Source organism: Solanum tuberosum, unplaced genomic scaffold (genome assembly GCF_000226075.1).
Source record: "Solanum tuberosum cultivar DM 1-3 516 R44 unplaced genomic scaffold, SolTub_3.0 scf00005, whole genome shotgun sequence".
Taxonomy (NCBI): Eukaryota; Viridiplantae; Streptophyta; class Magnoliopsida; order Solanales; family Solanaceae; genus Solanum; species Solanum tuberosum.
The window spans coordinates 4,287,163-4,311,455 of NW_006238931.1; the positions used below are offsets into that span (position 1 = coordinate 4,287,163).

Consider the following 24,293-nt stretch of genomic DNA (forward strand, 5'->3'; position numbering starts at 1 on the left):
TGGTGGAAAATGGTTTTCAGAAGAGGAAAAGGGGAATGATTTTCAAATGGAGGGTTTTATTGTAAAGGGTCGCATGTTGGGTCTTATTTTTTTAACTGACTATTTTTTATGAAAGCTCATATATGGACCGTAGTAAATCGTACATGTCACAACCCAAAGTATATCCTAGACGTGACTTGACATATAAGACCCCGAGAGGCCCTACACAAGCCACTTGGCATACATTCAACACAAAATAATCAACAAAAATAAAGAGTGTCATATTGAGGAAATAGTTTAACATTTCAAAGTGGATGTCTAACATAGTCTTGAAAAGCCTTTCTACAATATACCAAAAGAAGTGGTTGGGGTGTAGCTTGTACACCACATAAAATATCTGAAAACATAAAAGATATAAGAAAGCAATAAAGGTGACATGGTCCTTGGAGTATGAGGACTCACCAAGTCTTAAATCTCTTAGGTGATCAACTAGCCATCAATTAGTGAAACAATGTAGGCACAAGTATGCATTAGCACATGGAATGTACTAGGTATGAAGGACATGCATAAAACATGAAATATGATCATAAAAGGACGTAACCGAAAACATTGAAGGCATGACCAAGCTAAACATAGTAAAAACCATTAAGGAAGAATCATAATTATAAACATGGTTAATGTATCTTGAAATCAAAATAAAGCTTCATAGAACCCTTAAGAATCAGTTAGTTCATATTGTGGGATATTTACTATTAATCAGCATAGACCATGTGAGCTATAACATGGAATCCAGTGTCTTGCTTCCACACTAAAAAGAAATGTCCTTAATTGCCAAGGTAAGTACCTTAACTCGTACATTAGGTTGATCCACTAGCTATGTCACTTAATACAACCTATAGGGGTAAGTAGTTAGGGACAAAGAGATTGCTACTAGAGACCCGACCCACTAATGGGAGAGCCTCCATGTCAATATCCTCTCAATGCAAAGTAAAATCCAAACAGAATTAGTCATAATCATAAACATAGCATCATCCATGGAAAAGCACAATTAAGATACTAGTCCAAGCCAAAAATATCATAGAATAGCTCCTAAAATCTTGAACCATGCATGAGTGAGAAAACCTTTCACAAAACCATGATCCCTTAATGTGAGAAAACCTTTCACAATCTAATTGATTCCAATCTTAAAGCAACCTAATTCATAAGACATTCCTTTTTTGTAAATCATGCATAAGTTCATGAAAACATTATTCACAACTTTACTTCAAATTCATGCAAATTAGGGTTTTTAGTCAAAATCACGATCAAGGAATGGGTTCACATGGAATTGATTGAAAATAATGTAATTGAATATAATTAATCATAATAGGATAAAAATCAAACAATTTAAATCCATACAAATAAAACCCATGAGGAATTGAATGAAAACATAACCAACTTAGGGAACTTGAATTGGAGAATTTGAGAAGACTTTGGGATTCAATGGGTGATGGAACCCATTGATGAACTAATTACATACCTTGATATTGAATTCATAAGCAATTAACGAAGAAAGGAGACTTGAACTTAAAAAACCCAAGTGTCACGATCCAAAGTATACCCTAGGCGTAACATGGGTGTATAGAACCGTCAAACGAAACGACATAACCAAAAACTCATAATGACCATACCAAGTTTGAAAAGGTATCTTCGTAATGTCATTTTCCTTCACCCTCAATTGGTGATAACCCGACCGGAGGTCGATCTTAGAAAAGTAACTTGATCCTTGGAGTTGATCCAATAAATCATATATCCTTGGAAGAGGATCCTAATTCTTAATGGTAACCTTATTCAATTGGTGATATTCAATACATAGGCGAAGTGAACCATCTTCCTTACGAACAAACAAAACTGGAACACCTCATGAAATGATACTCGATCGGATGAAACCCTTTCCAAACAAATCCTACAACTACTCTTTTAATTGTTGAAGTTCTTCCAGAGCCATACGGTAAGGTATATAGAGAAGGTTCTGTATCTGGGAGAAGGACAATACCGAAGTAAATTTCCCTTTTGGGAGGAACAAAGGAAAGATCATCTGGAAGCACTTTCAAAAACTCATTAAGAGGAAGACTTGTTCTTCTTTTAGAATTTTTAGAGAATGGTTTCAATTGGGGAAATTTGGGGGTAAAATTAAAACACTTATATAGGGCTTTAAGTGAAGGGTAAAATGACATAGTATTAGGCAAGAATAATTAGGAAAATACCCAAAATCCCTCATAAAAAGATATGTTGATACCATCGACAGTGTCGACCTACGGTCTGTGGTTCAACCTAAGGAGCGTCCTGGTCGGCTGTCGATGGGTTCAAAGACCATCATCTTTGGACCTCGACTGACGGGACCCACCTACAGACCATGGTTCTGTCGACGGGACATGGGTCCTGACTCTTAACCTTAGAATTTCTCTAAATATGGGACTCACCTACGAGACCTACCTACGACTCATGGACAGGATGATAGACCGTCCTGGTGAACTGCTGAAAAAGTATCAGAAGTTGACATTTTAGAAAACTGTGGACTGCCATCCACGACACGACCTACGGTTCGTGTGCCGGTACATGGGTCGTGGTGTCTCCGTTGGGATTGGCACCAGGTCCTGCAACAGCTAAAAATTTCTAGCGTTTTTGAATTCGATGTGTTACAAAAATCATATGATCGTTGAGTGGAATTGCACTGAGAATCCATATTTACATGTTATAAATGCATCGAATCACTTAAAATTCAGTGAAAGAAACTTACCTTAGTGAGAGGAGGTGTTAAGAGGAGAGAATACTTGTGCTAGGTCTTGGAAAATCAAAGAACAAGGTAAAAGTACGGAGAAACCCGTACTAGGTTCAACTTAAAAGCTTGGGATCCAAACTAGGATTGGTAGGCCGTAGTATCCATCAAGGTAAAACTTGTCATGATGGGTGTCATATCCATCAGTTGGCCAAAAAGTCTTCTCCCTTTCCCCTCATTGTCTTGTGACCTCTACCTCATCCAACTTGCACGCGAAAGACATCACGCCACATCCTCTATAGCAATGTACACTTAAAAACTTTTTTCCGTCACATATTTCTTTTGTCGCGAAGCGACCTCAATGCAACAAGCTTCATCTTGATTGTGGTCATATTATGTTGCTTATAGCGACCAATCCTTAGTATAAATTCCAAGACTTAGGTAAAACATATGTAACTTCTTGTATCGAACTAGAATCTATGAGTGGTTTAATGTGTTAGTCTATAAATATGACCACGATCATAAGGTATGACCACACATTCGTATCAACACTACACAACCCTTCCAAATCAACTCTCAATTTCCAAGAACTACTATATTCTTCTAGTTCGATTCAAATTATCCATTTCCAAAGGGTAAATCCTTATTATGGAGTATGAGGCATAAAACTAATGTAATCATCATATTTATGAGAATAACAAAATGAAAAGAACTAGAATCTTAATGAGAAAACACACACAAACTCAAGACTCTTGGATAAAATCCCGTGTTTAGCTAACTGAGTGAGTATTTTAGTCCTTTGGGAGGTGGTTCAAAAGCGTGTTTGAATTGAAGAATAACCATCAAATACTAGGGTTTTGAGATTGATTTCAATTTGGGACCGAGAATCATTTGAAACTGTGATTGTTTTTGAAAAATCAAATGGTTATCATCCGTAAGCACCGCCCAGGTGCTCGTACACCAAGGGTACACAACAATGATAATAAATGATCACCTAAAATGGAGGAAAAACACCTAAAATTGTGAAAGTATTCGAGCTTTTTGATCGACTTATTTGAAAGCCCGATTGGTTAGAGAAAAGTAGGATGGGGCACATGAGAGGAAAAGTGAATCAGGTTTTGCGATATATGAGGATGAGAGGGGAAGAAATGAAACAAAAAGTAAAAAAACACGTATATATTAAATGCAATATTGAATCTTGAGCATTTAATCAAAATATTCAGAAACTTTGATCAACTCAAGATTTAAATATAAATATATACAATATTTCTAATATATATTAAAGTTTAAAGCTTAGATAAATCTCGACCATTGAATCAAAATTGAATAGTCTAGATCAAAAGTAAAGCAACACAATTCACCTGTTTGTCTACGGTGTGCACACTGATTGACCACTTTAAAAGTCTTTGGATTGAAGCGAATCGGCAAAATTGATCGGATTTTCAAATGCAAATGTAGTTGCGAAATAAAGTATAAAATGTAAGCCCTTGTTTGCAATTGTGGCCAAAACATTGGCAAAATAACAAATTGAAATCACTTCTTTTTTCAAATCAAACCCATCTTTAACACTAAATTAAATTGAAATAAAATTGTGTTAAACTAATTATTATGTAGAGATTTTATGAATATAATAAATCTCGATTGTATTTCACAGAAGAGTTATTCCTCAATATACAAAGGATGTTACACAAAGTGTAGTTGAATACTAATTCTCTAAGAAATAAACTATAAACACAAATTCTAATAGAACACAATTACTATATAAATGTGTAACCTCACTATTATGATGTCCTAACATGCCCCTGCAAGCTGAGCAGTGGTCGTACAACTGCAAGCTTGGAACTTAGGAGATTAAACTGATGAGAAAGAAGGCTCTTGGTGAAAATGTTTGCTAACTGATCCAAGGAACTGATGCAGCGAACATCCAAGTCTTTTGAGGCTATTTTTTCTCAAACAAAATGAAAATCCAATTCAATATGTTTGGTCCGTGCATGAAAAATAGGATTTGTAGTGAGGTAAGTAGCAGAAATATAATTACACCATAGTATGGGAGCTTGAGGAAGAGAGGCATGAAATTCTTGAAGAAAATGTTGCATCTAGGTAACCTCAGCAGTAGCCTCGGTGCTGGATCGTGCAACAATTCCCTACTTCTTTGAGCTCCATGACACTAAGTTGGTTAAAAAAATACAATAACCATTGGTAGATCTCTGATCATCTGGGCAACCCACCGAGTTTGCATCTGAGAAGGCCTGAAGTGGTAAGGAGCTAGTTGAACGCAACTGTAAGACGAGGTCTATGGTAGCCTTCAAATAGTGCAACAAGCATTTCATAGCAATGAAATGAGATTCCATAGGATTTAGGCATGAGTTGGCATAGTTTGTTGACAGTATACGACACATCTGGACGCGTGACATTTATATATTGAAGAGCTCCTATTAAGCTATGATATAATGATGGATCAGAAAATGGTGAACTTCCATGTTGAGACAATTGAAGTCATGTGACCATAGGTGTGGAAATTGCATTGGCACCATCCATTTTGGCACGACCAAGGAGTTCTCTAATGTATTTGGACTGAGAAAGGGTCAATCCAATGGTCTGATAATGTACCTCAATACCAAGAAAGTAGTGTAGCTTACCAAGATCCTTTATAGCAAAGGCATTAGAAAGTTGAAGAATAAAACTTGCAATGAACTCATTAGATCTTCCTGTAACAATAAGATCGTCTACATAGACCAAGATAATAGTAACATGGCCTTCACAATTGCGAATAAATAGAGATGTATCAGATTTAGAAGATACAAAATTGAGTTCAAGCAATTTCGAGCTAAGTTTCTCAAATCATGCCTGAGGTGTCTTCTTAAGGTCATAAAAGTCTTTGTGAGGCTTACACATATGATTTGGATATTGTGGATCAGTAAAACCATAGGGCTGAGACATGTATAACTCTTTATGTAGTTGCCCGAAACACATTTTTGACATCATGTTATCATAGTGACCACCCTTTTGACAGAGCTACAAATAGAACCACGGGGGGTAGTTGTAGGCTTCACCACCGGACTGAATATCTCATGGTAGTCACTCCTACCTCTTTGTTAAATCCCTTTGCCACTAAACTAGACTTGTATCCCTCAATGGAGCATTAGGATTAACTTTCAACTTAAAAATCCATTTGCATCCACCAATATTTTTGGCCACGAAGGATGGGACAAGCGACCAAGTACCATTTTGCTAGAGGGTGTTATACTCTTCTTGCATAGCCTTTCTCTAATTTGAGTCTTTGTTGGCTTGGGTAAAACATGTAGGTTCATATAGAAAGGTAGATGGTGGTAAAGGGTATTTTGTGGTAATGTGAGCTTGCGGAATTTGAGATTTGTCCTTACGCATGGTTACCATATGATGAGGTACAAAGTTTGTGGTCTGAGCAACTGATGGTTGAGAATAAGTAGTAAAAATGGTTGTATCAGTATCTACTGGAAAAGCAACAATAAAATTAATAGGAGGAATGGAAGAGGGAGACAAATCAAACAAGACTGAATGACACACCGATGAGTTAGACGATGGACTTGGCAATAAAGAAGTTGACGATGGAGTTGGCAAGATAGCAACTCTTATGGTAGGATCACTAGCAGTAGTGGTTTGGGAAGAAGATTTAATAGGAGCAACAACCGACAAAGATGTCATAATAGTAGAGTCGGAGGTCAGCGCTCTATTTGGAGTCAAAGATGAACTAGCAAATGGAAATTGTAACTCGTCAAAAACCATATAACGAGATATATATATATTCGGCCACTAAGGACATGTAAACATTTATAGCTCTTATGATGTCCACTATACCCCAAGAAAATACATTTGAAGGAGCGAAAGACTAGTTTGTAAGAGTTATAAGGACGAAAGAATGGGAAGAACATGCAGCCAAAAACTTTCATGAAATGATAATCAGGAACCTTTTTGAACAAATTCTCATAAGGTGAAACATTATTGAGCTAGGGTGATGGAATACGATTTATAATGTAAGCTAATGTAGCAAACACATGATCCCAAAATGTGAGAGGAAGGGAGGCATGGGCGAGAAGTGTTAAACCCATTTTAACAATATGATGATGTTTCCTCTCGACAGTACCATTTTGATCATGAGTATGGGGCCAAGATAAGTGATGAATGATCCCCTTTTGAAGAAAAAAAGTAGATAACTTCCTATATTCTCCACCCTAATCAGATTGTACCATTTTTATATTACGGCCAATGAATTTCTCAACTTGAGTTTTAAAACACAAAAAATGGTATAAACCTCCATTTTGGAACTCATAGGAAATAACCATGTAAATTTGCTAAAATCATCAATGAAAGAAACATCATAATGAAACATAATAACCATACATCATTGTGGATTAATTCAAGAGGATAAGTAGCACTAGAGTTGGAAATAAGAAATGACAAATTGTGACTCTTGCCATATTGGTAAGATGAACAAACATTAGACCGAGAACTAGATGTGACTGGTAAAGAAAGACTCCTAACAATACTGTAACACCTCAAAAATCAGAACTAATATTGAACAAGAGAGAAGGGAAAATCACGGAGGGGTCCACGTGTCGTCAAGAGGACCACTACTCATCACCCTGCTCGTGGTTGTACACCTAGAAAAAGGTGAGCGACCATGAAACACTAAACAATCAGTGGAGATCCACACGGGGCGTGAAGTGGCCCGTGAGGGGGACACAGAACCAACATGGCTATTGTGAAGTGGCTTGTGAAAGAGGCTTGATAGACTTTGAGGTTTGGATCAACTTCAAATGATAATATCTTTCAGCACAAAATGATTTAGGTGGCCTACGACCTATCAAATTAAGGGTGTTTGAGTCCTCTTTCCAACGCCACCAAGTTTGCCTAATTACGAGCCCAGAGTAAAAAGTTATGCTTGTTTTAGTGAAGCCCTATCAGGCAGAGCATCTTCACGACCCACTTGACGGGCCATGGTCCTTATAACGGCCCGTGAAGCCTATCTTGAAGTCAATTCGTCGGCTTTTAAGTGAGGTTTCATCCCCAAAGTCACTGGTTAAGCACCACAAACATCTAAACGATCCGTGGAGCTCCACACGGACCGTGAAGTCGTCCATGAAGGAAACTTGTCAGACTCAGAGTTTAGGGTCAACTTCAAACGATCATATCTTTCAACACAAAATAAATTAGGTGGCCCATGACCTATCAAATTAAAGATCTTTGAATCCTCTTTCTAACGCCACCAAGTTTACCTAATTCCAAGCTACGAGTAAAAGTTATGCCCATTTTAGTGAAGCCCTGTTGGGCAGGGCATCTTCACGAGCTGCTAGACGGGCCATCATGATCATGACGGCCCGTGAAGCCCCTCTTGAAGTCAGTTCGGTAGCATTTAAGTCAGGGTCGCATCGGTCTTTTCCCCTATGTGTTTGGTACTTAAACTACGTCATTTAATGCTTAAACTATTATTGATTATAGTCAGTTTCAAATTTACCCTTGTCATTGATTATAGTCATTTCTCTATTATATTTTTCAAGATATTGTATTTATTATATTCAAAGGTGATATAATAAAGTTACTCTTTTATTTATTGTTAAATAAAGAGATAATTGAAGAAGCTTAACTAATAACTACTAATTAATTAGAATTGACATAATTTTTTGTTTGTTTTACCTACTTATATATATAGTGTATTAAAAGTGTAAAAGTAAGGTACATAGAAATTGGGGATTGTTGAAAGTTGAAAGTTGAAAGTTGAAAGTTGAAAGTTAAAATTCCAATCCGTGTGGGTGGAGTCAGGAGTGGAATAAAGAGAGACGCGTTTCCCCATTAAACATACGAAAATCTCACTTTGCGAGATTGTCGCCCACATTTTTAGGTCAGTGCCAACATTGGTTTAAAGAATTGTTGATTAGGGTCAAGTTTCACTGCGTTTCGCTATTCTCATGGTATCCTACTTACTTGTTACCCTTGATGATGTTGTTGTCCGATTGCTTACTTATATGTATGTATGTATCTCTGTAATTGATTGCTCATACTGTTGATTTGCTGGAGCTTTTACTATGTCAATTCTTCAACAATACTCTTCTTAAAGATTTTAGGGCTTCTTCAATACCGTCATTTACGCCCTGCCCTGGACAGTATTATATAGCTTAATGCCTTGTCTGACCGAACTGAAAGATTTGGATACAAAAAACTAAAAGCTTAATGCCTAACTAGCTTGTTCAATAATTGCCAGATAATAGCCATTCTTTGTAAATCCACTTGGTTCAGCCCATCATTTTGGAAATGTGGTTTACTTTTGCGACAATTGAATGGTCAAAGTATCAGTTGCTTCTACTGTGGCCTTCTTCAGCCTCCTTGCCACCTTCATATCAAGAACCCCTATTCCACAAGTAGGTGGAGACTAGGAGGGTTGGGAACCCCAACAAGAAATCTCTCACCTAACTTTCTTACTATCAGTTATCATATTAGAAGAAAATATGGAATTTGGGTCTAAAAGCATCTGATTCAAAACCTAGGTGGTTGGTAACCCCAGAGAAAGCTTCACTCTACAGACAAACTTATTAGATACCAGTGAAGCAGCATAGGCTAATATATTAATCATCCTTTTGCATATTTATGGATGTTGAAATAGTTTGTCCAATTACTTGAATATGAACTTAAATTATCGTTTTATAGATTATAAGAGTTTGTTTGTACAAGCATAAACTTAAATTATTGTTTCCTTGATTATCGGAGTTTGTTTGTACAAGTATAAACTTCAATTCTCCTACTGAGGTTTTTGCTTTGAAAACTGCATTACTTATTGTTATTACCTTTTAAATTTGCTTTTTGCAATCAATTGTGAGTGTTTTTCTTAGTTGTGGTAGTGGGTTCTTTCATCATAAGTCCTTTAGTAAGGCATACATAATTGGATTGATGGATATGCCAGTACGCATACTGAAAAAGACTTGTTTATTATGCTTGTTAGGTAAATTAAATGAGTGCTTGCTTGTTCAACTTGGTTTCGTAGCTTTTGAGCATGATCGTGTAATGTAAGGCCCATAAGCTCCTCTTAGGGGTCAATGTTTGAGAATCTATAAACTATTTTGTGTATAAAACTATGTTTGGTGTCCTTCTCAAAAAAAAACTAAATGTTTGGTGTATTTATTTCTTTTGATTAATTGCAATTTCTATGCATCCAGTTTCACTTCTGTGCATATTAAGCATAATAGAAAAGGTGGACCACACCAATGAACTCGAAACAAGGTCTGACTTCTTGTTTTTTTGGTCTTTCTTAAGTGATGGATGGGTTGCTTTATCTGGGACTGGTATAGTGTAATGATATTAACTTATTAGGGAATGACATGACTTTAGGACTGAGGAGTGTGAAGTTTATGACTTGGATGCCGGAAGCCAGGTTTGGTGATTCAGGCCAGTCGGATGAGCAAGATATGCGGAAGATGGGGGCTTTGCCTCCTCATTCTCTTTTGCCTATGCATGATGCTTATGAACAACTTATCTCTAATTTGATTTTCTTTTCTCTAACTGGGTGTTATATCCAAAGATGTGATATAAGAGCTTGCTTACACTAAGTATACCATTAGTGGATTGGATTGTGATTTGGCTTTTACTATTCTCTCTTGTTGATATGTTTCTTAATGTCCTCTTTGGCAATCCAACGGATTGATATTAACATTTATTTACTTTTAGTACTCAGTAATTTGGGGATGCTAGTATTTCTTTGATCATTTTATCCTTTGGTTGATGATGCAATAATATATGTGGTGGATGCTGAAGTATCTTCTTGTTGTCAATCCTTTTTGCTTTGATACATTTAGATCCAATGAACATGGTAGGTAACATGTCAGTGAGCCAATAAAAATTTTTAGTATCTGAATGTGTAAGCAGCTTCAATTTAAATTATGGCCCTGTTGTTCAGTGTTATCAAAAGCAAAAAGCGCAAAAAAACTCTATTGTCCGTTGGGGCTTTAAGCACAGATTGCAAATAAAGTGTGGGCTCTAATGAAAAAAGGCGCAAAGGGAGAAAAAATACAAATATATATGTTTAGTCCAAGACTAATAATTTATAAGCATGAATGACAAATATATGTACAAAGAATTTGAAAAATAATTACTATAAAGTGAAAAATCAATTGTTTAGTGTCACTTCTTCAAAAGAGGTTCATTGGTAAGGTAAATTATGCCTTAGAACCTTGATGACGATATTGAAGCGTATATTAAACAAACCGAAGCTCTCAACATGTGAGCCTCGCTTCAGGGATTAAGAACGCCTTTGACAACAGTGTAGTTGTAAAGATAAATTCAAATCTTAGTATGAAAGGAACCCGCAAGGGTGGCTGAGTTGGTTGAGCAGGTGATCTCCAAATGGGAGGTCTTAGGTTCAAAACCCCCTGTATTCTTTCTTAATCGAGCTCATCGTATGAGGTTTGCCTAGTGCGGTTTACCTCTCATGTGTGGTTTGTAGGCTATTATACTAGAGCGGGCTTAAACTTGTGTGCACTCGAAGGGTAGCGGCTGCGAGTTCCATTGTCATTAAAAAAATTCTTAGTATGAAGGAATCTGAACTTCTCTCCTGTTAGACTCACCAAGATTCAACTGTGTCATCTTTTCTTGAGTAGTTGCACTAAATGTTATAAACCTTGTTTTTATCCCTTCTTTCTGCAGGTAGTCAATTCTTTTCATGGAGAGTTTGATATATCGTCTTCTATAAGCTAGAATCAGTGGTATCTGGTGCTCAAAATGAATTGCTACAGCTTGTTGGAGCATACTCTTCAGAATATACTTCACTCTATCAATCCCTTGGAGGAGGATTGGTCTATGCGATTTCAACTCATTCACGAACTTCGAGCTGTGGTTGAAAGCATAGAAATCCTGAGAGGTAATTCGAAGTGGTGATGCTGCTTTTTACTTCCCGATTCAGTGGAACTTTGATGGTTATAGTACTTATTTGTCACTTGTAGAGACGAGCTTCTTGATTTTCCAATCAATTAAATATGACGTACAATATTGTGGGTTGGCATATAGAGGTGTTTCTACATACTGAAACTCAATGGATGGTGTTTTCCTTGTAATTTAATAGCTCATCCCCATACTTATTTTGATTTTAATGGTTCTTCTCAGACTATATTTCGACCTTTTATGACTACTGTTTGAGCGTAAAGTGGTTTAGTCCCAATGTTTGTATTAGGAGTCCTTACTTTGTTTATTGGATCTATAGGAGTTCCTTTCAACCAAGAGGGACTGAATTTGGATATATTATCTAAATGGTTTGCTCCATCTATAAATCTTTTGCATCATTAGTTGTCTAATTCGATGGATTGGAATGAAAATTAAAGGATGCAGTTTAAGTTAACGATAATTTCAATAGGATGAACAACTCTATTTTGGTCTTCTGAATTTCTTCTTACATGTAAATTAGATGCTAATTTAGTGAAGCCTGAGTTCTTTTCCTGGAATTACCCTTCTTTGGGTCATCTTGGTATGCTAAAGGTGAAGACTTGGATACTGTTTCGGTTAACAAGTGCAAAACTTACCATTCTCAGCTTCTACTCTTTGACCAGGGGCAACTGTAGAGCCATTCGGATCTTTTGTATCAAATCTTTTTACAAGATGGGGAGATCTTGATATTTCCATAGAGTTGCCTAATGGATCACATATATCAGCTGCTGGGAAGAAGTACAAACTAAGTCTACTAGGGGATGTACTAAAAGCTCTGAGAGCTAAAGGTATGATCTCATGATTAATGCCTTTGATTTGCTTAAACAGATAATTCTTTGCTAACATCTTTATTATGAAAATTCTGTATTTGTAACAAGGATCAATGGTCAAACAGCTTGAGTTTTTTTTGATGAAAATTACATACACTCATAATCATTTGGGGGACTGGAAATATTTTAAGGGTTGCTGAAATAGAAGATAAATAATAGGAAGTTTTCTTTGGTGTAGGGCGAAAGTGCTTAGAACTGTTAAATAAAGGAAAACCGCCGCTGTGTCATTGAAAATGAATTGAAAGAATGATAACCAGTGATTCCGAGGTCTTCTATTCAGATATCAATTTTAGTTATTTAGCACCTCCTGAAGGAAAATTCCAATGCTTCCTGAAACTGGATATCAATTTGTGGCCCTCTTTTCTCAAAATGAGTACTGACTGAAAATCAAATAGCTTTGTCAGTTGTTTTAATATCTTTTCCAGTTACCAGGTGTTATTTTGTAAATAGAATTATTTTCTTGGGGGGTGAAGGGGATATAGATGTTCTTATTTTATTACCCAACCTTGTTATAATAGGACCCAACCTTGTTATAATAGGACCCAACCTTGTTAACAACAAGATAAGCACTATGGTTGTATGCAGGATTGGAGATCATCATCCATTTTTCTTCATATGGTTGTCAGAGATGCATTTTAGTACTTGAGATCACATCTTTGCGCTGTTTTCCTTATTAGCTCATGATAACTTGTGTTCTCAAATCAATTTCTGGATCTTGTCCAAAGTACCTCACCGTTTTTACAATTTATCTTGAGATATCATTATGTTATGGAATGCCTTCGAAATTCATCGATTCAGCATTGACAACCTTAGTAGTAGGGTTATGAAAAAGATTTAGCATTTTGTGACTAAAGTTACCTTATTATATAAAATTGGGATTATATTAGAGATGCACTCATCAAAACAAAGCAGCAACAGCATAAAAAAGGGATTGTGGAAAGGATGTTTGCTCAGACTAGAAACCCCAAACACGACTTGTTATATTCAAGTGTGTTGATAATTGTCCGAGCCAAACCTAGTTCTTTTTGTCTTTCTTCTTGATTGTAATTTCATTAAATAGATGGTACTTCTGGTATTGATGGAGAAAAGCCGTAGAAATCTTCACTCTTGTTTTGTTTCTTAATTTTGAGAGTGTTGGTCTCATTCATTGCTAGCACTACTTCACAGGTGGATGCCGAAAGCTGCAATTTATTACCAATGCACGAGTTCCAATCTTGAAGTTTCAGGGCAATTACAATATTTCTTGTGATATATCAATCAATAATTTGAGCGGTCAAATGAAGTCCAAGATATTATACTGGATCAACATGATTGATGGAAGATTTCGTGATATGGTCTTACTGGTATACACTCGTAAAGGATAGGCTACCTTTGAATAATGTGACTCAGTTTGATGATTTTCTCCTCTTTGTGCAGGTGAAAGAATGGGCTAAGGCACATAATATCAATGATTCTAAGACTGGAACTTTGAACTCGTATTCTCTAAGCTTGTTAGTTGTCTTCCACTTTCAGGTAACTTTCTGTTGCATTAGTTTTAGTAAGGCAGTTTTTAGGGCAGTAAAACTCTGGATTTCACAGTACAGACTTGCATTTCATCTGAGCAAATACATGATATGTAGATCCTTTTTTACCAAGAGGATAGAGGGAAAAAGAGGAAAAAAGAGACAATTTTTTATTATATGGTTTTATTATTATTAGCTTTTACATTTTTGTAATTAAAAGAATTAAGGAGGCATTAGGAAGAAGAGTTATTTATCATTAGGAAGAAGAGAATAGAAAAGAAGTGGATTTTCAGTGAGAAGTAGGGACTGAGGAAATACCTGTTGGAGATGGGTGATTTTCTGGGAAAACAGTTCAGAAGAGTCAACCCCGTCTAATGATCGGCTCATAAGTACGTGAATATTGAAATAAGAAAGATAGGTATGGAAAAAAAGAAAAGAAAAGGTAGATGATGTTTTCTGGATCTCTAATTTTCAACCATGGTAGATACCAACTTATCTGGACTTTATTCTTACAAAATGTTGTTGGTCATGTTTCCTTTTGTAAGGCTGTTACAGTTCTATTAAAATTACTCTCATCTCATTTGTAATAACGGTTTCCCTTCTGGTCTTAGCTAGCCTACTGATTTTTGCAGACATGTGTACCTGCAATTTTACCACCTCTCAAAGAAATATATCCAGGAAGTATGGTTGATGATCTTACAGGTACTTACAATGATTGTTTGTTATTGTTTGAATATGCTGATCCATCTTTCTGTGTCAAATTTACTGTTTTGTTGTTGGGGCGTGAGCTCTTTACATCTGATAACTATATAGTGGTTCTCTGTCCAAGGAAATCAGGTGGCATTTGTTTGTGGAATTTTCCTTTTTCCAAAGGTTGCAAGATTTCTTTCTACCTATGATTTTGCTTAAGTTTCATCAAGAAGTTTTTGCTGTTCCCTTTCTTCCAAAAAAAACTGTTCTGGAGAAGCTGTTGTAGGATGTCTTTCCAAAAACTTGTTTGTCCCTCTCACGAATCCTCAAGAAGATCATCACTAGCACACTTTTTTTTTCTCTAAAATTTGTTCCAATGGTTTCCTTAAATTCAAAGATACTGAGTGAAAAAAATTGGCAATTAAGTATACTACTCCTCAGCTGAGTTAAGATTAAGACTGGCACTACTTTGTTGCGGGAAGGAGATGAAAGGAGGGAGGATGGTAAAACAAAAAGTGAGGGATTTAAAGAGTTTGAAGTATTCTATCAACTATGAATTAGAAGGGAAGCTTGTTTGCAATGGTTCCTTGATAATTTGAAGATGCTAAGTGAAAATTTTCATCACTTTTAGTGTACAACTCTTCATCTGAGATATATCAAGGGAAATAATCAGTAGTTGGAAGGAGATGAGAGTAGGGGAGGGTAAAACAAAAAAGTGAGGGTTTAAAGATTTTTAAGTACTTTATTAAGTATGAATCACCAGGGAAGTAGAGGGAAGGAGGTGGAGGGGGAGGGGGGAGTATAAGGTGTTAGCCTGTTGGATGTTAAGATAATTTTTTTCTTTTCCAATTTTGGCCATATGACAAGCTTTTGTCACGGAGAAGACACCAAAAGCATGTTGCCATTTTTTTAATTAAGCGCGAGGCCTTGTGAGGGAGATGAATGACCCATATAAAGGACCATCAAGGTGGGTTGAGGGAATGAAGATCATTGCTAATTGTCTGCGCTAAACTAAAAATGGAAGAAATTCCAAAGTTAATGATTAAGCTCAGTGTAGGAAGACTGGTGAGATTTGATATGGTTCCTGTTAGGAGGAGAGTTGGGGAGGGGAAAGTTCTCCATTGCCTCAAAATTGTTAAAATCACGGAAATACAAACTAAATGGGATTTTGTAGAAATTTATGAGCTAGTAGGAATGGGTCAAAAAACATGTTTTAGGAAGAAATCTCTTGGCTGATGTTGATATGGGAGGTACCATAGATGTTAAGAGGGGATGGGATTTCAATCCTATAACATTATTAGAGTGATAGGTTTGGCATGTCAATTAGAGCTTTCTATCTCCCAAAATGTCATAAATACAAAAATCCTCGAAGTTGTCCTTTTATAAATCACTGACACCTTTCGTGGCTACCCCGTGGTTGTAACGAAAGGCCCTTTAGCAATATCTCTTTCACTAAGAAGGGCATAACTCCATCATGCGAATTCAAAATGTGACGATTCTTTTTTCAATGGTTCTGAAATCATGGTACAAATCTAATGGTTCAATCAAAAGACCATTTAGAGCACATTTGCTTCCGGTGATACCATTAAAGCTCAACAACATCGAAACACCGAACTTCGAATGAACATCCAAAATTCATCCAAGACCCTCCGAACGTAAATCAATAGTGCAAATCGATCATAAAATGTGTTCTGTACCTATTGAAATCATCAAACATATGAGTTTTTCTTGACCAAAAGTTGACTGGTCAAATTTAACTTTCTTCAATCAAAGGCTCAAATCATTCTCGAACATCTCACGGTCCATATCAATCGTTCCACTAAGTCAAAAATCACCTTTGGAACCTAACAAAATTGTCAGATTAGGAAACCAATCCCATTAATCCTGAATGTTGACTTTGTCAAACTTGTCAATTTTTTTTTGAGACAACAAACTTGTCAAATTTCAAACCTTCAACATTGGAAAATCTCAACCAATCCTCATCCAATCACCTCAGTAATCGTGCCACTCATTCTCGCAAGTCAAAAACAACATTTTTTTTAAAACGGGTAATTTGTATCTGGCCACCTCCAAAAAGTATTAACAGACACTACAAGAAAAAAGACCTTTAACGAGAGGAAAATTGGACGTTAAAAGTTCAAATCCGGTCGTTATAAGGCAATAACGACCAAAAGAATTTCGGTCGTCACCGCTCGTTAAAAGCTTTGTCGTTAAAAGTTAACGACTGGATTTTCCGGTCGTTAAAGATCATTTAGTGACAACATAAAATTCCCGTCGTTAGTTGTCTATGTTAGCGATAGGATCTTCCCTTCGTTAATTTATCATCGGGCCATTAAAAATCTTTACTGAAAGAAACTAATTTGGTCGTTACAAGTGCTTTAGCGACCAAAAATCCTCTCATTAATTGTACTAATACAAGTGCTTTAGCAACATCATCAGCGATATTAGGCATAAAAATGAAATGTATTGAAAATAGTAAAGACAAAACAAAGTTTGTTCTTCTTTGGATCAAACAATTTTCTAATTTTCACTGTCATAAATTTTAGTTCAACAAAATATCTAACATAAACTTCTGATATAGTGTAAAGCTTTTTCTGCAGAGACATAATCATCAAAATACAAAGAGATTTATCAAACTAATATTCTCTAACATTGATCGAACATGTGAACCAAGCACATGTGGTTGAGCAACACTATATGGTTGCATAGTAAATGACAGATAGCTCTACCTTAACAATAAGTCCCTCCTTGGCTTTGGACTTGGTCTGTTGATTCAAATGTTCAGACTTCAGAAATTTCATCATTTGTACACACTTGTGTTTTATAAAAATCATCAATAAATGACTAGCTGCTGGCAGAAAAGAAAAGACCATTAGAATTGCAAGCTGATGTAAAAAGAAAAAAATATCCAGAAGTAATGAGGCCACAGAGAAAAATATTGGAAAATGAATTCAATTTAATGTGTCAATAAATACAATTGGGTGCAAAATATTGGAAGTCTACATACAAACTATGATTGAACCAACTGAACAAAAAATGAACTATCAACTCAAAGATAGTGTAATATCAGACTATTGACATATACTCACCTAAACATAATCGCATCAATACGGAGAATAACCAAAATTTGTATATTCAGCATGTATCTTAGAATTTCTTAGGTTTTGCAGAATCATTCCTTCTACTTTTCAGAGGAAAATAGGGGTTGAGTTAATAACTAACTTCTAAAGATGATTATGACATGTCCAACCGTGTATCTCTTGCTTGTGATGTTTTAACTTTAGTCGTGAAAGATCTTTCACACCCCAGTACAACGATTAAAAAGATAAACAAAACATAAATTCATGAAATTTGTATTTATTGACAATAGCAAGATAGTGAGATACATGGCTTAACGAAGTTTTTTCACTCTCTAAACATTCAATCACAAAAGATAGTGAAGTAAATAATATCAGAATGCAACATAAATTACCCCAAATTTCTCGTTCAAGTGGTTGGCAAAACATTAGCAGCTTGCCTCCTCTTTATATCTTAGTGAAATCAATCCTTTTTAATTCTCTCTTGACCTGCAATTCAGATCTGGCTATCAACAGATTCCGTGACAACAACCCAATAAGATGATTGTTAAAAAAGACAATCTATCAGCATAAAAATGTATCACAATAGAGCATGATCATGGTATGTACTGAAGAGAATATTGGTGTCTCTCAATTAATAACAAACTCAAACATTATGCGATCTAACTTCTTTAAGCAATGAAAATGGGCCATCCACCTAAAACATAGGTTCAAGTTTCATAAGAACTTAGCTTTAAATTCCACGAACAATGTCTTTCATCTCTTATGATCAAATAACACTTCTGATTGGTGAGACCATTTGAACAATGTAGAGATGAATCTGCTACAGAGAAAAAAAAGATTTGATACATAGGAACAATGTAGAGATGAAGCAAAACTGACGGGAAAAACAAAATAGATGGAACAGAGGGGCAAACCACACACAATACATACCTACCTCATAATTTGTCACATTATCTAGTAAATATGTACAACTTATGTGAGAAAACATGGCATATCGTATGCAAGTTTGATACCACTGTCATCCTGAATTATAACCGATATTTCTCAAAACAAAATACATAAAATAAGCATACAAACTGGGAATATTTATTTTCTGGAGAAGTTTTGTTGATAAAATCAAACCCCTTTCACTACTAATGCGTAGCGTTATCCTTAACCTTGAGAAGGTGAAGAGATTGTTTCCGATGGACAAAATAAGGAATAAGATGGGGAATAAACAGAAGAAAGAACAAGCATATAGCAAACACAAGTAAAGGAATTGTTCTTACATGGGAAAAACAACTAAATGAGTTGCAGTTGGTACTATCTGCAAATTCCTTAGCTATCTCTTTTTCGTATGAATCTAAACACCTTTCCTCACCAGTTTTCCATGGAATCTGTTTGCTCAATATTCCTCTGAATCTTCGTAAGAAGTAGTTTCTGTACAATGACAATTAGTAGTGAATCTTCAGTAAGTTCAACGTGAAAAAGGTGAAAGATTAAGAGGATGTTTGAATTGACTTTTTTTAAGTAGCTTATAAGCTAAAAGCTATTAGTTGATCCAACTTTTGGCTTTTAGCTTATATTTATATTTTTCAGCCAAAAAAAGTGCTTAAAATACTTGTCTTTCCCAAACATCTTCTAAGTTCTAATATTAGAGTTGGAAGCTCACTATAGCACATACATACTCAAACAAGATTTAACCTATCTAACTACAACTAGGCGACCATTATTTAAAAACGTCCCTGGTTTTTGGCAACAGTTTTCTTTATATGCCAACGATTTGAGTTAAGTCCTCATTCCCCATTCCGCATTATTCAACTGAAAAATATACAACATGCTCTAAAACACATGGAGTTGAATGTTAAGTTACAATTAAGACATTTGACCACTAAAAAATTACATCCCTTATATATTTCATTCTCTTACATATGTATATCTTGAACTTTATCAGTCATTGTTGACAAAGATTTGCACTAATGTTGTGATAATACATGGGTTGCTTCCTTTTGATTTGGTTAATGGTTGAAGTCTTTAAATATGTAGGTAAAATGATGAATTTAGTTATCTAATGAATTTCATTCTTCCCGTGAATAAATAAACAAACAAATGAAACAAGTTCGATAAAATAGTTAATTGTATGTGCAATGATTATCATACGCCGTTTAACTGAACCTCTATATCAAAATAAAAGGCACCTAACATGACAATCTCATTCAACATATTTTATGAACTATTTGATTTTCTTACCTTGTTGTATTCAAGATGTAGTAGTTATGCAAACAAATAGTATCAGAATCATGTAGCAACAAGTTAATTCTCAACTACTGGTTTAGTAGAGTTAATTAGAAATCAAATATATAATGGACATTGAAAGTTCATAGTTAAACTATTTTATATACCTCTTATGTCAAAGGCATACACTTTAAGCATGTTGTTCCTGAAATTATCTTACTCCTCCCGGATCCACTCAGCAGAATTCGCAAGGGAAGGATAACACTGATGTAACTCAATAAGCTGCAATGTCATATTATCTGCAAATCCTTTAGGAATCTCTTCCAATAAATCACAACTTCTGATAATTAAGTGTTCAAGGGATTGTAAACCATCATCAGTGGTTCTCCAATATTAAATATAGATCCTCTCCATGAGCAATAACCTCTATTCAGGAAATCCCATATTGGTTATTAATTCCAGAATATGTTTATGTAGTAGCATGCCCATATCTCATTCTTCCAGTTTAAATCTCCTTAAATATTAAAAAAGTACAAATTACACTCAAGTGTGTAGCCTAGTGGTCATTGAAGTTGATTGAAAACCATGAGATTCAGGTTCAAATCCAAGCAAAATTAAAGAGACGAAGTGATTTATACCTTTATTGGTTTGTGGACAGAGATACCATTGTTCATGCGAGGTAGAAGGTACCGAGGAAATAGGTCGTGGCATGCGTAATCTAGAAGGTACCTCATAAATAGGTCAAAGTCCAAATAAGCTAGCTCAAACACCGCCGTTATAGAAAAAATGGTAAAAAATACAAACAACTATTCACATATGTTTAAAAAGAAGTAGAATCTTCAGAAACAAAATCATCACACATCTAAAACATATTGCGCCAAGATTTTCATGGGTCTCTGTTGTACATTTCCATGTATTTGCCAAGGAAGTAGAAGAAACGAAGGGACACTACTAATAGTCAATTGAATTAATACCCACCCAACATATGTATCATTATTTTCATCTCTTTCATCATCTCCGCTCTCAAAACCACCAGTCTCCGATGACCCATCTTAACTTTTACCTTCGAGAAAATTTGTGAATCTGGGGTTCAAGAATTAGGTACAACAACACAAAGAGATGAAAAAAAGTGATCTTGAAATCTAGAGGAGAACCAGAATGGAAATCAGTGGAATATATAAAGATGATGATACGGTTATTGCACATTGAAATCAAACATGCCACACAATTTTGTTTCTTAAGTTCAAATTAAGATAATTTAAGAAGTGTAAAATCAAGATTAGAATAATCGAAATTGATAATGCCGCAAATTCTTGAACACCAACATCACCATATACTTTCAAGTGCAATCATAACCTAGATAAGTTGAATCAAAATCAATATAAAGAACGGAAAAATTTCAAACTTACCTTGAGAAGAAACTCGAAGATAAAAGAATATTGCTGATTTTTTTCTCCCAGAAGTTCACTGTAGTAGAATTACAGATGAATGATGTAGGTGAAGTTTTTTTTATCAAAGAGAAAGGGCTATTTTTCGTAGGGGGGCAGATCTGGGAAAAACGAAAAGAAGGGAAAAAGTTGTGCAAACTTTTTTTTAATGAATAATTAATTCTTAATGCTAATGGGTTCTTATCCAGTTGTTAATATTAAGCTAAAAATTGGATTTAACGACCAGGGAAAAAATTGGACGCTAAAAGTATATTTTTAACGACCGAATTTATGTCCCTTCGTTAAGAAATGGTCATTAAAAGACATAATTCTTGTAGTGAGAGAAGAGAGAAAAAAAGAAGAAAAAAGAAACAGAAATACTTACAAAGAACCTACGAAATCAACTAATTGGATTTCCTCTTCTATATGTTGTTCTTTACACCAAAAACCTAAGGAAGTAATTACTTTCCTTTTAATCTTCTAATCTTCTGTATTGAGCATTCTATATATTACCCCTTGCTCCAATCTCTTTCTTTTTTTTTTGGAAACGGGTAACTTGTATTCCTCAGCATTAAGGGCTATGTTGGCCACCTCCAAAAAGTATTAACAGAGAAGAGAGAAAAAAAGAAAAAAAGAAATACTTACAAAGAACCTACGAAATCAACTAATTGGATTTCCTCTTCTATATGTTGTTCTTTACACCAAAAACCTAAGGAAGTAATTACTTTCCTTTTAATCTTCTAATCTTCTGTATTGAGCATTCTATTCCTTCAAAAATCCTCTGATTCCTTTCCTTCCAAATATTCCACCAGATACAAGCAGGTATTGTCCTCCACCACTTCTTTTGACTCTTGCTGCCTCCCCTTCTGATCCAGCAACTCAATAAATCTGCTGTGTGTTCTGGCATACACCAGTTTAGGCTAGCTAAATTGAAGAATAAAGCCCATACTTGTGTTCTTACTTTGCAATGCAAAAATAAAGTGTTTGTTGGTTTCCAGTGCCTCTTTGCATAGTAAGCATCTAGAGGCTATGTTGATACTCTTTTTCTGTAATGCTTCATGCATCAAACAGGCTCTCCTAGCTACCAGCCAGACAAAACACTTCACTTTAGTGGGAGCCACACTCTTCCAAACAGCACTCCATGGCCCTGTTTTCCTTCCTCCAGTTACTGATAGACCCCACTTGTACAATCTGTTGACAGAGAACATTCCATCTGGGTGTTGTCTCCATAATAGACCCCACTTGTACAATCTGTTGACAGAGAATCTTCCATCTGGGTGTTGTCTCCATAATAGACTGTCTGTTTCCAAATTAGTGCCTGGAAAGCCTTCTATCTATTCAGTAGTTCAATTACCCTTTTTATCTCCCAGTCATTTAACAACCTTCTAAATACCAAATTCCACCCTTGTTGAGAACACATCTCACTGATTTTGCTATTCGGATGCATACTGATAGAATAAAGTCCAGGAAACAAACTTGAAGAGATCCTTGACTAATCCAGTCTTCTTTCCAGAATAAAACCTTATCCCCCTCCCAACTTTAACTTTTGTATTAACTTCTAGAGTCGGCCAAAAGCTTCTGATAGTCCTCCAAACTCCCACTCCATAAGTGGTTGTTACTTAACACCATTGCCCTTCTTGGTTGAATTTGTGTTATATAACCTCTTTCCATAGTGCATGCTCCTTTTGGTTGTACCTCCATAGCCACTTGCTTAACAGACTTTTGTTATGTAACATGAGCTTCCTTACTCCCAGACCCCATAATTCATCCCTTGTTGAACTTCTGCCCATTTTACTTAATTGAAACTGCTCTCAATTTTATTTCCTTGCCACAGGAAATTCCTTCTCAAAGCATCTAGAATTTTGACCACCTCACCAGGTATAGGGAAAAGGGACATCACATAAGTTGGTAAGGAATCTAGCACAGAGTTTATTAAAGTGACTCTACCTCCCAATGAAAGGTATTGAGACTTCCAAAGTGCCAACTTCCTCTCAGTCTTCTCAATAATTCCATCCCAAATAGTAATGGCTTTATGGTTTGCCCCTAATGGCATGCCTAGATAGACTGTTGGTAGCTTCTCTACCTTGCACCTCAAGATGTTTGCTAGTGTTTGAATCTGTTGAACTTCTTTTATAGGACAGATACTGCTTTTCCTCTAGTTAACCTTGAGTTCAGAACAAGCCTCAAAAACTACCAGAATCACCCTTAAATAGTAGAACTGTTCATGGTTTGCTTCACAAAACACTATTGTATCATCAGCATGCAATAAATGTGTCAACTCCATACTCTAGTTTACCCCGTTTTTTATATTGAAGCCTCTGATCCAATTATTTTGCAATGCGTTTCTCATTAAACTGTCAAATCCCTCCATAGCTATAATAAAAAGGAATGGAGATTGAGGATCCCCCTGTCTAAGTCCTCTTTCTGCTGGAAAAAAACCTACGGGTTCTCCATTAACAAGGATGGAGAACCTGGTGGTTTTAATACAAAAGTCTATCCAACCGAGCCATCTATTTCCAAACCCCATTTGTATAAGAGTGTTGATCAGGAACTTTCAATTTAAATGGCCATAGGCTTTCTTAATATCCAACTTGCACATAACCCCTGGTACATCTCCTCTAATTCTAGGGTCAATACACTCACTAGCAATTAAAGCGGCATCCATTATCTGTCTGCCTTTAATGAAGGCCATCTGATGTTTGTTCACAAGCTTGCTTATCACCCTCTTCAATTTTTCTGCTAGAACCTTGGCTATGATTTTGTACACCCCTGTGATCAAATTAATTGGTCTAAAATCTCTCAAATCATTTGCCCCCACCTTCTTTGGAATCAAAGCTACAAAAGTAGCATTAAAACTTTTTTCAAATTTC

At 35.8% G+C, this 24,293-nt stretch overlaps 1 protein-coding gene across 2 annotated transcripts in view; it reads left to right on the top strand.

Annotated features, from left to right (window-relative positions):
• The first annotated feature begins 8,465 nt into the window (after positions 1–8,465).
• Positions 8,466–24,293, top strand: part of LOC102605800 (protein HESO1) — a 31,135-nt gene continuing 15,307 nt past the window's right edge. The window contains exons 1-6 of one of the 2 annotated variants that reach the window (XM_006338794.2): positions 8,466–8,685; positions 11,408–11,621; positions 12,304–12,468; positions 13,678–13,853; positions 13,927–14,022; positions 14,645–14,714. In XM_006338794.2, the coding sequence (XP_006338856.1) occupies positions 11,483–11,621; positions 12,304–12,468; positions 13,678–13,853; positions 13,927–14,022; positions 14,645–14,714 (646 nt within the window). In that variant the 5' untranslated portion in view covers positions 8,466–8,685; positions 11,408–11,482. The remainder of the gene's footprint in view (positions 8,686–11,407; positions 11,622–12,303; positions 12,469–13,677; positions 13,854–13,926; positions 14,023–14,644; positions 14,715–24,293) is intronic. The other variant, XM_006338795.2, reaches the window with a different exon arrangement.